Source organism: Pistacia vera, unplaced genomic scaffold (genome assembly GCF_008641045.1).
Source record: "Pistacia vera cultivar Batoury unplaced genomic scaffold, PisVer_v2 Contig289, whole genome shotgun sequence".
NCBI classification, from domain to species: domain Eukaryota; kingdom Viridiplantae; phylum Streptophyta; class Magnoliopsida; order Sapindales; family Anacardiaceae; genus Pistacia; species Pistacia vera.
Window position 1 is genome coordinate 437,609 of NW_022196100.1, and position 13,006 is coordinate 450,614.

Genomic DNA, 13,006 nt, shown 5'->3' on the forward strand with positions numbered 1-13,006 from the left:
AAACTTCGCATAGAGTCTATTTTCCCTGAGGGTTTGTAGGACCATCCTGAGGTGCTCCTCATTTTCCTCCTCATTTCTCGAATACACTAAAATGTCATCAATGAATACAACCACAAACCAGTCCAGGTATGGACGAAACACCCTATTCATCAGATCCATAAAAGCTGCAGAGCATTGGTTAAGCCAAAGGCATCACTAAGAACTCATAATGTCCATAACGGGTCCTGAATGCTGTTTTTGGTATATCAGTCTCCCTAATCTTTAGTTGATGTAACCAGACCTTAGATCTATTTTGGAGAAGACCCTAGCACCCTGCAATTGATCAAATAAGTCATCGATCCTGGCAAAGGATACTTGTTACCACTGTTACCTTATTTAACTGTCGGTAATCTATGCATATCTGAAAGTCCCATCTTTTCTTTAACAAATAAAACTGGTGCTCCCCACGGTGACACACTAGGTCTATACACATACTCAACCATTAAGAATCTCCAATAGGGGTGTATATTGCTAATTTACACTTTAAGGGTTCTAACTTTCTATTTGCATGCACAGCAAATGATACGAAACGAAAGAATGTGTAGAACCTGGATCAATTAAAATACGGGCCTCATGATCAAAAACAGTCAACTACCTAACCACGTCTGGGGAGGCTTGAGCATCCTGCTCGGTGAGAGCAAAGACACGACTTGAGTCTGAGGTCGCCCTGTTCCTCTCTGTCTGGCACTATTTCTACCTACAACACTACCTTGGGCCCTCTGAACCTGAGATCTCTGTTGTCCTTGAAACTGGCCCCCATTTCCTCTGAAATTCTGCTGAACTGAGGCATTATCACCTTGGGCCAAAGTGGGACAATTCTCTTGATATGGCCAAATGCCCACAATGATAACAACCTGAAACTCCTTTCTGACACTGCCCGAGTGGAACCTACCACAACTGTTACAGGGTGGTCGTTGGCTCTCGCTTGCACCACCACTTGATATCTATTAACTTGGACCTCATCTCAATTACCACTGTCTCCTGAATGTTGACTCTGAGCATATCTTTGAATCCGTCCTGAACTGCTCGAGGTCCCAGAAAAACTACCCTCTCTTTTCTGATTTCTATTACTAGGGCCACCAACTGTCCACTCACGGTTACTACGTTTCGGTCTTCGTGGCTCTCCCTTATCAAACTCTCCCAAATTACTCTCAGTTCTCATAGCTATCTCTGTCAATTTCCCAAACTCTGAGCAACAGTGTGAGGCCACTATTGTTCTGATCCTACCTCTGAGGCCCTCCTCAAATCTCCTACATTTTGCTCCCTCATTTCCGACTATAAGTGGGGCAAAACGGGACAACTCAATAAACTTAATCAATATTTCCTCCACTGACATATTTCCTTGGTTAGTCTGAGAAACTCACTCTGCTTAGCGTCCTGATACACTACAGGAAAATAATGATCGAAGAACTCCTGACGGAAATTGGCCCAAGTAATTGTTGTCGGATCCCCATATCTAAGTGTACCGATCTCCACCAATGACGAGCCCTGCCTTTAAGTAGAAGGTAGCAAACCGTAGTTTTTGGTCATCAGTGCACTCCATCATCCCAAATACTTGCTCTAATTGATCCATCCAGGAGTCGGCATCTGTGGGATCTCCCGTCCCCTCAAAGTCTGTTGCCCCTAATTTTCTGCTCTCTCTATAGTTTTTCCTTCTCCCTGACGCCCATGCGTCCTATCCTGCATTACCCTAGTCATTAGTTGAGCTATCCTATTCATAGTCACTCCATGTTATCCCCATCACCTTGGAGCCTTGTATTTTGTTCATTCACGGTCCTTCCTCGACATTTTGATTTTCGGCATCTGATTCCTCCTGGGGTCCCTGAGGTCCTGACCTGTGGGCATCCGACTCTTCTACCTCTCTTTCCCTAGGCTCACTCACCCTCCTGAGCACTCTAGGAACTAAAATTCTCTCACGGATTTCGTCGAGGCTGGCCACGTTGACTCATGCTGATATCTACAAAACATAAACAAATTTGTTTCTAAAATAAAACTCATGGACGGAAATAAACTTCATTAAGGGACAAATTGGCATGCGTAAATTTAAAAAAAATGCCCTAAAAATCGAAAACCATGCTCTGATACCAAGTTGACACAACCCGTCCCGAATTTCCTCATCCCGTAGGATCCGGGCGCTCCCACAAGACTCGGATACCCGACGTGCCATGTAGAAAAACTGCGAAACCTGTTTAAAGACATACTTTTCCTGAATAACATCATAGTATTTCCATCTCCAACATCTCAAAAAAAGACATACATCATCTTTCGTTTTACAAAAAAAAGAGTTAGGGAAACTTTGGTATCAGGTTTTTCACTATACTACACATTCCAAAATATGAACAAAAGGAAATACATGATGGAAAACATGAGTTCTTGAAACGAAAGTCCAGATTTACATGCGACATAAATATAAGACCCACTAAAAGATGTCAACGCGTGGCACAACCCGGAGCGAGGCTCACGCTCGGCACGATCTCCGGAGGTCCTGGTGGGGGAAAAACATTTAAAGGGTGAGCTGAAATACTCAGTGAGTGGGAAAAGGGGGAGGTTTATAAAAGTTCTAAAAAAAAAGAATAATGCTAACATACAACAATTTTCAAGCAAATCATGGCAACAATGTAACTTTATGAATAGCAATAGAACAACCACCCCGTTTCACATACAATATATAATTTATTTCTAATCATCCTGCACTCATAAACTGTACTCTGACTTACTTCCTTTAACTGTATCGGATTCTGTATAAAACCTCACATTTATTATTAAAACTCTCACCACAACTAGTACCCTGGGGGAAATCGTCGTACCTGGTGGGCGTCCCACACGCGCAGAGCGAGGGACGTACCTGTCATACCCGGCAAGGTCTATCATCGCGCGGGCAGAGCCTAAAAAACTGTCATACCTGGCGGACCACTCAACGCCCAGGCAGAGCCAATAAAATCTTCATACGCATGCGCAGAGCCAAAATCTACTGTCATACCCAGCGGAATCCTGCATCGCTCGGGAGAGCCAGAAATCTGTATCTCTGGGGGATGGGTACTTCGTAGGGTGGTTTTTGCACCACAACATACTCATGGATAATCTCATGTAACATGTAAGTCAATAGCATATTTCTATGTACTTATAAATCATACATATTGACATAATATTCAAAGTCCAATAGAGGGTGAAACTGCAATTTTCTAAATATGTTTTAGAAACTAACGGTTTAACTCAGATTGAAAATTAATTCACATCACATGATCTTAGCATATGTCCGATCAAATCATAAGCAAACATAAACTTTTAAAAGTCAAAACTCTATAACACATATAATTATAAATACCAAGAGCAAATATAATAATAATATATGAATATTTCCTATAAGGATAAGACATGCCAACATGTGAGATTTCTGGAAAATAGGGGGTAAAATGCAGGTTTTTAAGCATACTTTTAAAACTGACGAAAAGCACCCCATTTGCCCTTTTTACCGAGAAAATTATTTACCAACATCACCAATCTCAGTCTTTTCTTTAACATGCTGTCCAGTCAAGTATGCAGTTTAATACCCGCAATAATTTCATCAAAACACAAGTCAACCATCATCCTAATATGTATCCAGCCGAGTGCACGTGGTTACAATTAACAAGCAATGCATCCCACTTAAAAACTCAATCAGGCACTTCAAAATCGTCCAAAACATGTAAAAGAAAACAATTTAAGCAGTCTTCACATTTAGCTCAAACATCACAAAACATTAATATGGAAAACACACTACACATGCAGGCATGAATTCAAGCATTTGGATGCAATGTTCTCCATGCATGTAAAATCTTTCATATCTGAAAAACAAACTCAACAAATCACACATGCACGCTTGAAATATGGAGAAAAGGGTTGTGATTTTTTTTTTTGCCACTCACACTTCTATCCTATAATTGGCTGCCTGTTACAGTGCTAGATTTCGATCTCCACCGTTCAGAATGTAGAGCGTGTTTCATGAACAACATATCTGAAAATCAGCACGATCGGACGGCGAATGAGCTCCAGATCACGATTTGATCCCACTGTTCACAGACTTAAAACTAATAAACTCTCCTTTCTCTTTGTTCTTCTCTCCTTCTCTCACTCTATCTCTCGGCCAAACCACCTTTCTTCTCTTCTCCCCTTTTTTTTTTCTTTCTTTTCTTTTCTTTCTCCTTTCTCTCCTCTCTTCTTTCTTTCTTTCTCCTCCGTTTCTTCTTCTTCCTTTGGGCGAACTGCCCGTTCTTTCCTTTAAAAAAACAGCTTTTCTAAATTTATTTCTGCCCCCCATTTTTCTCTAATTTCCATTTAACCCATCCACATAAGCTTTCCCTAGCAAAAATGTCCAAATTTTTCCCTCTTGATACATGCAAACCCATCAGGATTTATTTCTTCGATTTCACCCCCTTATCACAGCTTTAAAAACTGACAGAAATACCCCTATCTTACCACAATACCAAAAAAAAAATCAAATTAATTAAAAAAAAGAATTAATTAACTTAAATACAATTCATGATCTAACTAAAATCAGGAATGGGGTTTTACAGGTTACACTCAAAAGGCTGGTATAGATTATATCGACACATTTTCTCCTGTTGTCAAGATGGTCACCATCCGAACCATTTTATCACTTGCTTCTATGTACAATTGGCCCCTTTACCAAATGGATATTGATAATGCTTTCCTACAAGGAGATTTACAAGAGGAGATTTATATGACTTTGCCTCAAGCTTTTGCAAAGTAGGGGCAGAATGTTGTTTGCAAGTTACACAAGTCACTTTATAGTCTTAAACAGGCTTCTAGAGCTTGGAATTACAAGCTCACTCAAGCCTTAATTGTTGGAGGATTTGCTCAATCTAAGGCTGACTATTCTTTATTCATTAAGAATATGGTTTCCCACATTATGCTGGTCCTAGTCTACGTGGATGACATTGTCATTACAGGAGACAACATTGACATGATCAACTACACCAAACAGCTTCTACATTCTAGTTTTAAACTCAAGGACTTGGGAGTACTAAAATATTTCTTGGGTTTAGAGGTAGCCAGATCCTCTAGAGGTATCAATTTGTGTCAAAGAAAATACGTTTTAGAGCTTATATCAGAATCAGGTTTGTCAGCTTCTAAGCCCTCTGCAATTCCTATGGAATCAACTTTAAAGCTTGCATTGGTTGCTTATATATGATGAACTTTTCCCTACTGGTCATGATCCATTTCTTCCTGATCCCAGTATTTATCAAAGATTGGTAGACAAGTTGTTATACTTATGCATGACTAGACCCCACTTAAGTTTCCCTGTCTATCTCTTAAGTCAGTTTATGCATAACCCTAAGCAATCCCATTTGAATGCAGCTCTTAAGGTAATGAAATACATTAAAATAGCTCTAGGTTCCAGCTGATAATCATATGAGTTTAGTAGCTTTTTGTGACTCTAATTGGGCATCCTGTCTCATGACAAGGAAATCCGTTACTGGATATTGCATCTTTCTCAGTAAGTCTTTAATATCATGTGTTAGAGTCATGAAAGTGACTCTATTTTGATGATAAAAACACCCTTTTGTGCTTAAAGATCAATTTATATTGAGACAATTAAGAGAAATTATGAATTTATGTATAAAAATCATATTTTGAGTTTTTCTTACTAATTTGGCATGTTTGGATTGAAATTTGAGATTGAGTAAGTTGATATTAAGATGTGATTTATTTTCTAGGGTTGATGTTGTCTCATTTGTGTTCTTAAAGGGTCAAATTGTCATCAACACTTGGGGCTGATTTTGTCATTTTTCAATATGTAAGGACCAAATGGATATTTGTTACAATGTGTATAAACTGCAGGTGAAAAGTCGCACGAAGGAGGGAGTCGTCAAATCCTAGCCCCTTCACCAAACTTTGGTCGCCGACCGGCGACCATTCATCTTCAAGGTTGGCAACCCTTCACCTTCTCATGCTGATCGGCCACCCTCAACCCACGCCGATGACGTTACGCATCCCACCATCACGTCTCTTCATTTTTTGACAACCTTGGAGCTTCTCTGGCGTCAATCCAGCTTCTCCAGGTGTCGGCCATCCTTCCCACAATCAGATCCACCTTCCTCCAAGCTCCACTGCTGCCATTCAATCGCCATCTCGCCAAATCGTCGCCGTGACTGTTCAGCTTTCTCACCGTTTTTCATGCATTTTTTGATGACCTCTCACCTTCCAACCAGCAAATCCATCATCCCCTTCACCTGATCTATCTTCCTGTACCCTTGGATCTCCTCTTCGCTGATCATCGCCATGAGCTATCGACGGATTCCGACGAGTTGCATCTGTTCATCTTCTAGGAGTTCCCTTGGTCATTTTCATCCATTCTTCGCATCATCTCGTTGTCGGTTACGTCCTCTTCTCTATGACCAGCTCCGTTCCAAATGTTCCAGCCTCCGTCGACCCTACCATGAGCGACTGAGCTCCTGGTTGCCTATTACGGTATAGGCGAGATTAGGATTGACACTCACAGATCTTCTCGGTAGTTCTCGACTAGTTGGATGAGCCTAAATGTTGGACATTTAATTAAATTTCTTGTATTCAGATTATATTTGTTTTCGTTTCAGTTTGTTTGCGATGCTTTAATATTATTCTGATGCTTGACGTGCTGAATTGATAATGTCCATTGAGAACATTGATATACAACTTTTTGCACAATTGAATGTTGGTTTGAGATTATTGGATGTTGATTATGACTTTAAATTGCTTCGGTACTAATTGCAATCAAGTTGTATTAGCGTTTAATATCATTTCTACTAGGAATGCATTTGTTGTGTAATTTGTTGATTGGATGATACAAGTTTTTAGGTTGTACTTGTTATTGTTGTACCAACTAGTGGTGTTTAAGGGTTTAGCATTTTTCGGTTAGTTGATCATAGTCTTCAACCAATCGATCTGTAACTAAGACGACGGGGAGATATGATAGATTATACCTAGATTGTCAGGAGATGTTTTCATTGATTTGTATAGTCTTATAGGTTTAGGAAATTGAAGAGCGAGGAAAGGAATTATGAGAGTTGGTCTTGAGTTGAATCGAATCTGAAGCAGCAACGCTTTTAATATTGTGTTTTAGTTAGCAATTTATTTGATACTTTTAATTTCCTGCAATTAATTAGTTTCCTTAGTTTTAATCAATCAATTCGCCAATTTCCCTTTCATTAACTCAAATATACATTAGGTCTGTAGTCTTACTCCTTGTGGATTCGACCCTGCTTACCACTAACTATGGTATTTATGATTAATTTTGTGGTCTTGACGACCAGTTCGACATCATGGAAATCTAAAAGGCAGGCCACTGTTTCTAAATCTTCTTCATAGGCAGAGTATAGGGCCATGGCTTCTATGGTCTGTGAGATAATTTGGTTGATTTAGCTTTTTCAGGAACTTGGTTTTACTGATTTAATTCCTGTGTCTCTTCACTGTGACAATCAGGCTGCCCATCACATTGCATCCAATCCTATTTTTCATGAAAGGACTAAACTCATTGACATTGATTATCATGTTGTGTGCCTCTTCACTGTGACAATCAGGCTACCCATCACATTGCATCCAATCCTATTTTTCATGAAAGGACTAAACACATTGACATTGATTGTCATGTTGTGTGCCTCTTCACTGTGACAATCAGGCTACCCATCACATTGCATCCAATCCTATTTTTCATGAAAGGACTAAACACATTGACATTGATTGTCATGTTNCAGAAGATGCAAACGAAATTTCGTATGAAAGAGGTCTGAAGCTTAAACACTTAAAACGTAAAGGTGAGTTATCACATTTTTATGCAGCCAAATAGTTATACTTTCTTCCTTGATAATTTGGGAAAAGCTGAAATCTTGGAGAAGGTGGTGGAGAAGAAAAGGAAAGGAGAATGAAGAAAATAATAAGGGTATTTTAGTCTTTTCTGTTATTGTAGACGGAATTCACTAAAAGGTCAAGAACGGAAAATGGTTGTTTATCATTTCTAAACCTTTTGACTGGGTATAAGTCGTTCTGCCATAATTCAACTCAAATATCTGATTAAATTTGAATTTATCATCAAATACCCACTTAATTTTGTTTATAACGGTGCAAATTCTAAGCTCATTGGTGGCAACTGGACGGTGACTTGAGCACCCCGAGAAAATTGAAACAGCGTTAGAAGTCCACCATCTACCTTGTTATGAGCAAATTTATTTATTTAACAGCATCATCCTCCTTGTCAATCGGAAATTCAATAAATATTCAGAAGGATTCAATTTATCTTTTATAAGTTCTACATATCTATCTGCTAATAAGTTCTCATTCTCTTAAGATAAAAAGAGTTCAAATTATGGAGCCCATTTTCTTAAATGTAAATTTTCCTTTATATATTTGATAATTAATCATAAAAGTCAACTTCCTATATGTTTTCATATCTTGCGTGAATCAAATAGAGAATGATACGAAAATAAAGTAAATAGATAAACACATAAACCAAACAGTAAAGAGGAAGAAAATAACACGCAATTTACTTTAATTCATCCAATTAATATATTACGTTCAACGAAATCAATATTATTATTTCAATATTATCTCACATTTCTTATTTACAATTAAGTAATTTGTCTTATAATTATTATCACTTATTATAATAAAAATATGTGTTTACATGAAGTAATAATACATTATCCTCAAATACGTCTCTGTTGTGACCCGTTAATGCTGAAAATAATAGGCAACTCCAACGTTAGGTTGAAGACCATAGTTTTTTCAATTGAATTGAAAAGTCTTCATTTAATTATAAACTTGGACCCACTTTCTAATCATCTGTAGACTTTGGGTTGTTTGATAGTTTCTTTTAAATGAAGTAATAATACGTTATCCTCAAATAAGTTGTGACCCATTAATGCTGAAAATAATAGGCAACTCCAACGGTAGGTTGAAGGCCAAAGTTTTTTCAAATGAATTGAAAAGTCTTTATTTAATTATAAACTTGGACCCACTTTCTAATCATCTCTAGACTTTGGGTTGTTTGATAGTTTCTTTTATTAAAAAATATAGAATGAGAACAATTACTATTGGTCTTAAAAGAACCTGGTCAAGTTGCCTGAGTAAAAGGAAGCTGCCTCTGAGATACCGAATGAAAAGAAACCGATGGCAGCTGAGGGCTGACCACTAATATTCTTAAAACAACCATTGACTGAGTAAAACGAAGCTGCCTCTGAAATGCAGAATGAAAAGAAACCGTTGACTGCCACACCAGTTGAAGACTTCTTATTCCTGACCTATTTTGTTATTTTAATGAAGATCTGTTGAATCCTGAAATCGTTTTCCTTCCTCAAAAGAATGGCCATCAGCTGCAGCACTAACCAGCCTCTTCTTCTCCATTTCATCATCATCACTATACTGTTCTCTCTTATGATCCCATTCGGAAGTTCATTAAACTTCAACTTTTCCAGCTTCAGTAATGACGGTAAAATGAAATATGAGAGACCTGCTTACCCTGACGAAAACGGTACCATCCAACTAGTCTCAACAATTGTAACGGCTGGTCGTGCCACTTATAATAAAACCCTGCCGCTTTGGGACAAAACGACGAGAAAACTCACAGATTTCACCACCCATTTCTCTTTTGTTATTGATTCTGAAAAGAATCCTTCATACGGAGATGGATTGGCGTTCTTCCTTGCGCCTGCAGGTTCGGAAATTCCTACCTCTAGAGGTGGAGGCTCTTTCGGTCTTACAAAAGATGACGAGCCTCTAGATTCCACATCCAATCCGTTTGTTGCAGTGGAATTCGACATCTACCACAATGATTGGGATCCGAGTCCGCCAAGTGATCATGTAGGCATTGATAACAGCTCTATGAGATCAAACACCACTGTTACGTGGTGGAGTAACATCAAGGATGGACTGAGAAACGAAGCATGGATCACTTATAATTCTAGTACACAAAATCTGAGTGTTGCCTTCACTGGCTTTAGAAATAACGTTACAGTGATGCAGTACCTCGATTATAAAATAGATTTGACGGTATTACCTGAGTTGGTCACTTTTGGCTTCTCAGCAGCAACAGGAAGCGAAAAAGCAAAATATAGCATTCACTCTTGGGAATTTAATTCAAGCTTAGAAGCTGCAAATCCACTACGACCAAGTGATAACTCGACTAGAGTAGGACTCGCAGTGGGATTGAGTATTGGTGGAGCTTTTTTGGTTGGAGGGTTGCTTTTGGTTTGGCTTGCTGTCATACGTAGGAAGAGACACGGCGACGATGATGAAGATAAACATGGGTTCAGCGAGTATATGGATGATGAAATTGAAAAGGGAACCGGACCCCAGAGGTTTTCATACAAGGAATTGGCCGGCGCAACAAATAATTTCAACGATGAACACAAGTTAGGTGAAGGAGGCTTTGGCGGTGTTTATAAAGGAGTTTTGAGGGTATCAAATTCTTATATTGCAGTTAAGAGGGTTTCAAAAGGGTCTAAACAAGGGGTAAAGGAGTATGCGTCAGAAGTGAAAATTATTAGTAGATTGAGGCATAGGAATTTGGTGCAACTTCTGGGTTGGTGCCATGAAAAGAAGGAACTCCTTCTTGTTTATGAATTCATGCCTAATGGCAGCTTAGACTCCCATCTTTTCAAAGAAAACAGCTTATTGACATGGGAGATGCGGTACAAAATCGCTCAGGACTTGGCCTCAGGATTGCTATATTTGCATGAAGAATGGGAACAATGTGTTGTCCACCGAGATATTAAATCAAGCAACGTTATGTTGGACTCAAATTTCAATGCTAAGATTGGAGATTTCGGATTAGCTAGGCTTGTGGAACACTCAAAAGGGTCACAAACCACAGTTTTGGCAGGAACAATGGGCTACATGGCTCCTGAATGTGTTATAACAGGCAAGGCTAGCAAAGAATCAGATGTATTCAGTTTCGGAGTTGTTGCTTTGGAATTAGCTTGTGGGAGGAAACCAATAAACCCTATGGAAAAAGAAGGTCAAGTCTATATGGTGCAGTGGGTTTGGGAACTGTATGGAAATGGAAAACTTCTTGAAGCTGCAGATCCAAGACTAAGTGAATATTTTGATGAGCAACAGATGCAAGTGTTGATGATAGTTGGGCTGTGGTGTGCTCACCCAGATGAAAATCTCAGGCCTTCAATAAGGCAAGCCATTCCTGTGCTTAAATCTGAAGCTCCATTGCCGGTTCTTCCACCAAAGATGCCTGTGCCAACGTATTTAGCACCTTCAGGAAATATGCCCATATCTGTACTTTCGATTTCGTATGAGGCGAATTATTCAGAAGGTGGTCAAAACCTTAACCAATCTTCAATCTCTAATTACAGCACAAATTCCTCACAGTTGACATCATCTTCTGGTGCTTCTTCAGCCGCAGCGCTTTTGAAAAATACGTATTAAATATTTCTGTACATCTGTTTCTTTGATTAATTTAAGATTTTTTTTTTTCATGGGAACTGTTAATGTACCATGGCTTTACCGGCAAAGTTGGGCTTGGGCAGTCCCTATTCCGGGCCCTTAAGGACTAGTGAGGGACTGGGTCCAAATTGGTTGGAATCAGTCCTAGGCCTGTAACTTTTTTGAGGATTCAGATTGGTCTTAGGCCCGGGCCTGGCCTCTATGGACCGGTCCTAGTGGGTCTAGTAAATATCTATTTAGCTCCTTAATTTTTTTTATATTTTAATAATAATTATGTAAGGGGGTTTTTTGGTAATTTGTCAGGGATGATTTGTAAATTTTTAATTAATTAGCAAATAATATAGATGCATGTTTATAAATTTATTGTGGTTTTAATTTAAAGAGATAATTTAATTTTAGTTTCACAATGTTATAAATTAATTAGTAAATAATTTAAAGAGATAATTAATTAGTAAATAAATGTAAATGAATAGTTAAAATTTATAAATTTAATAGGGGTGATTTGTAAATTTTTAATTAATTAGTAATGGTTATGGCTGCGTTTGGCCCCCTATCCTATCCAAAATACTTATTTGTTTCTCTATTCTCAAACTCCAATTTTATTCTATTTAACTATTTTTAAACCCCATAAGTTTGTTAATTTAACTAAACACCCAAACAAAAAAGTTTATAAATTGACAAAAACACCCCCACCCACCCACATTTGCCAAATTTTGGCCACCACCGCTGAAAGATAGCCGGAATCTGCCATAATGGTGCACTACTGACTAGATCTGGTTAGTTAGCCTTTTCCGACCAGATCCACCGTAGATCTGGTTGGAAAAGGCTAGATTTGGTCGTAGATCTGGCCTTTTCCAGCCAGATCTTTGACCACATCTAGTCGTCAATGACATCTAAGATATGGCCATTGTTGATGAGTAGATGTGGCCAGATCCGTTATGGATCTGGCTGGAAAATGTCATATCGGGACACGATCGGCCAGATCCAACTGGTTGTGCTCCATTACAGAAAATTCCAGCCACCTTTTGTAGTGGTGGCTGAAATCTTGCAAATCTGGGTGGGTGGAGTTTTTGTTCAATTTATAAACTTTTTATTGTAGGGGGTGTTTAGCTAAGTTCACAAACCTAGGGGGTGTTTTATTAATTTTTAAATCTTACCTCGTAATAACAATCCAACTCAACTTTTTCACAATATTACTCAAAATAATAAAACAAATATAGCCTATAATTTTTTCTATTTTTTGAAAAATTACATTTTAACCCCTAAATTTATTATGTATTTCATATATTACAGGGGTGGTTATTTGTCAAGAAGTTTTGGTTATTTGGTAAAGGGTATTATGAAATTAATTGGGCCCAAGCCTGGGACCGGAGGGCCTGGTCACCCCACCCTAGGGCCTGGGTCGGTCCTGCGACTAGTCTTACAAGGACGAATCCTTGGGCACAGGCTAGCGTGTGGGTCTTGTGAGAAACAAGGTTTTGAAACCCGACCCAGGTGTCACCCGGCCAAGCAGTAGGTGCTTGGCTTGATCGGTCCG

The 13,006-nt window shown here is 38.8% G+C and overlaps 1 protein-coding gene across 1 annotated transcript; it reads left to right on the forward strand.

The window, feature by feature from the left end:
* Positions 1–9,375: 9,375 nt before the first annotated feature.
* LOC116134511 (L-type lectin-domain containing receptor kinase IX.1-like) lies at positions 9,376–11,451 on the forward strand. Its single transcript, XM_031420205.1, has one exon. The coding sequence runs from the start codon at positions 9,376–9,378 to the stop codon at positions 11,449–11,451; it is 2,076 nt and encodes a 691-aa protein (XP_031276065.1).
* The last annotated feature ends 1,555 nt before the right edge of the window (positions 11,452–13,006 follow it).